The following is a 3407-nucleotide window of genomic DNA, read 5'->3' on the forward strand; positions in this document are numbered from 1 at the left end:
CTTTACAAAAAAATACAACAGTAAGTCTGAACCCACCGTCTAGGCGACAACTGTCGCTACTCCTATCCAGCTGATGAAAGGATGCTGATAGTCCGGGCCTAATACCACAGACCTCGCAACCAAGTCTAACATCTAAGACTTGAGGCCCAACTAAGCCACATGCAGGGTATGGGGCACACACTGGTCCGGCGCGCTCTCAGAGGCCGCCACCGCCAACTGCCACTACTCCATCTTCAGAGCTGTACCAACGCATCATCCTTGCCCAGTCTAACTACCGTCAACGCCACCACAGCACCCAACGGCACCACCACCCTGCGCGCGAACTGCTGAGCATGTCGCAGTCCCGCCGGTACACCTCAGCACCATGCCGCCACGTACCACCAGCTGACACAACTTGAAGTTTCTGGAAAGATCTGTCGTGCGTAGCACGTGCCGACCAGGCATGACAAAGCATCGCACCTGTCGGCCAGGCATGACTTGACATCTCCACCGAAGCTCCGTGCAAGACAAAGTCGCTCCACCTCCTGCCTCTGACCACCATCACTGCTCCACAGACGATGCTCCCAAGAGAGAAACGTCACCGTAGTGCCGCCATCGTACGATCTGGAAGACCAGATCCTAGGGATTCCCAGAGCAGTACGAGTGGGTCGACATAAGTCACACAACGATGCCTTCATCAAGGTAACGACGTAGAACGCCACCATCGCCCGCCGTCGGCTCGGTTTTCACAGGCAATTATGTCTCCCCGACTCGCAGCCAGTACTGAATCACGGATCCGGAGATCCGAACACCCAGCCTCATGCCGACCACCTCTGACGAAAGAGATGATCATCACCGCCGGTCGCATCGGTCAGAACAGATCTGGCCGGAGGTGCCACCGACGAGACCACAAGGCCCTCCATATGCCGCCATCGCCGATCTGAATGCGGTATGCACGACACCGCAGCCTAGCTGGCCACCGCCGCCGCCGACAGCCGCCGCCCGAAAAAGCCGACAACTGCGTCCGAAGCCCGCGGCGCCGTCCGAGGATGGGAAGGCCGCCCGCCACCTGCCGCAACCATCCGCCAGGCCGCAAAACCCAGATCGGTCACGCCGCCACACGCCTAGGGGTCCCGCCCCAACAGGAGATGCGTGAGAGAGGAGATCCCCCGCCACCGCCGCCGGCCCCCGGGCTTAGCCCGGCGGCGGCGGAGGGAAAGGAGGAGGAAGTTCGCGGCGATGGCGGCCGCTAGATTTCTTGGATCCATCCGAGTCACCCTAGGGGGAGAGCGACGCGGGGGCTATCGTACACACCCCACTTATAATTAGAACCAAATACGTAACCAAATTTATAGCAAATAAAACATGGCCTGCTACGTGATCTAGTATCTGATCCCTTAAGACAGTTGACTAGTCCCATTTTTCAGAATTGACTCGGACCAATCAGGACAAGCCTGTGTGTAAAACAAAGAGATTATTCCATCCGAGTTCTAGACTAGTCAAGCTTGTAAAAAGCACATCAATACATCATGGATGCTGCAAGGTTCAGCACATCATGAAGTCAGTAAAGTAGAAAGAGCTGAAAATGCTACGAGTGAAGATGCAATCAACAAGATACTTCATCTTTTGAGAAGAAACAGCCGTAAATAAATGAATCATGTCCGATCATCACGTGAGATGGAGTAGTCATCAATGGTGAACATTCCTATGTTGATCATATCTACTATATGATTCACGTTCGACTTTTCGGTCTCCAGTGTTCCGAGGCCATGTCTGTACATGCTAGGCTCGTCAAATTTAACCTGAGTATTCCGCATATGGAAAATTGTCTTGCACCCGTTGTATGTGAACGTAAAGCCTATCACACCCGATCATCACGTGGTGTATCGGCACGAAGAACTGTCGCAACAGTGCATACTCGGGGAGAACACTTATACCTTGAAATTTAGTTAAGGGATCATGTTATAATGCTACCGTCGTACTAAGCAAAATAAGATGCATAAAGATAAACATCACATGTAATCAAAATATGTGACATGATATGGTCATCATCATCTTGTGCTTTTGATCTCCATCTCCACAGCTTCATTATGATCTCCATCATCACCGGCTCGACACCTTGATCTCCATCGTAGCGCCGTGGCCGTCTCGCCTACTATTGCTTCTACAACTATTGCTACCTCTTATTGATAAAGTAAAGCAATTACATGATGTTTGCATTTCATACAGTAAAGCGACAACCATAAGGCTCCTACCAGTTACCGATAAATTTTACAAAACATGATCATCTCATACAACAACATATATCACATCATGTCTTGACCATATCACATCACAACATGCCTTGCAAAAACAAGTTAGATGTCCTCTACTTTGTTGTTATAAGTTTTACATGGCTACTACGGGCTTTTAGCAAGAACTATTCTTACCTATGGCACAAAACCACAAAGGTGATTTATCAAGTTTGCTGTTTTAACCTTCAACATGGACCGGCCGCAGTCAAATTTGATTCAACTAAAGTTGGAGAAACAGACACCCGCCAGCCACCTTTATGCAAAACTAGTTGCATGTCTGTTGGTGGAACTGATCTCATGAACGTGGTCATGTAAGGTTGGTTCGGACCGCTTCATCCAACAATACCGACGAATCAAAATAAGACATTGGTGGTAAGTAGTATGACGATCACCGCCCACAACTCTTTTGTGTTCTACTCGTGCATATCATCTACCCATAGACCTGGCTCGGATGCCACTGTTGGGAAACGTAGCATGCAATTTCAAAAAAAATCCTACGCTCATGCAAGATCTATATAGGAGATGCATAACAACGAGAGGGGGAGAGTGTGTCTACGTACCCTCATAGACCGAAAGCGGAAGCGTTTGACAAGCGGTTGATGTAGTCGAACTTCTTATCGTTTCGACCAATCAAGTACCAAACATACAGCACCTCCGAGTTCTGCACACGTTCAGTATGATGACATCCCTCGAACTCTTGATCCAACAGAGTGTCGAGGAAGTAGATGAGTTCCGTCAGCACGACGGCGTGGCGACGATGATGGTGAAGTTATCTGTGCAGGGCTTCACCTAAGCACTACGAGAATATGATAGGAGGCGCACACGGCTAACAATCATTGGTATGTGTTCTAGGCGCCCCTTCCCCATGTGTATATAGGTGGGAGGGGGAAGGGACCTGCCTTGGGTGCCCCGAGTAGGAGAAATCCTACTTGGGGGGGCCTATTCTAATTCGCCCCACCTTCCTTTTACCGGAAGGGGGAAAAAGGAAGAGAGGGAGGAGGAAGGAAAGGGGTCCAAACCCCCTCCTCCTTCTCCTATTCAGCCTCCTTCCTTAGGGGGGGGGGGCGCCACACCTTGTGGGCTGGTGTGCTCCCCTCCTATGGCCCATAAGGCACATTATTCCCCCGGGGGGTT

At 50.5% G+C, this 3407-nt stretch overlaps 1 protein-coding gene across 1 annotated transcript in view; it reads left to right on the forward strand.

The window, feature by feature from the left end:
- The first annotated feature begins 667 nt into the window (after nt 1-667).
- The window catches only part of LOC119280181 (protein RETICULATA-RELATED 4, chloroplastic-like), a 21096-nt gene continuing 18356 nt past the window's right edge, over nt 668-3407 (forward strand). Inside the window, exon 1 of the mRNA XM_037561127.1 lies at nt 668-681. Coding sequence (XP_037417024.1) covers nt 668-681 — 14 coding nt within the window. The remainder of the gene's footprint in view (nt 682-3407) is intronic.

Source organism: Triticum dicoccoides, chromosome 3B, assembly GCF_002162155.2.
Source record: "Triticum dicoccoides isolate Atlit2015 ecotype Zavitan chromosome 3B, WEW_v2.0, whole genome shotgun sequence".
NCBI classification, from domain to species: Eukaryota; Viridiplantae; Streptophyta; class Magnoliopsida; order Poales; family Poaceae; genus Triticum; species Triticum dicoccoides.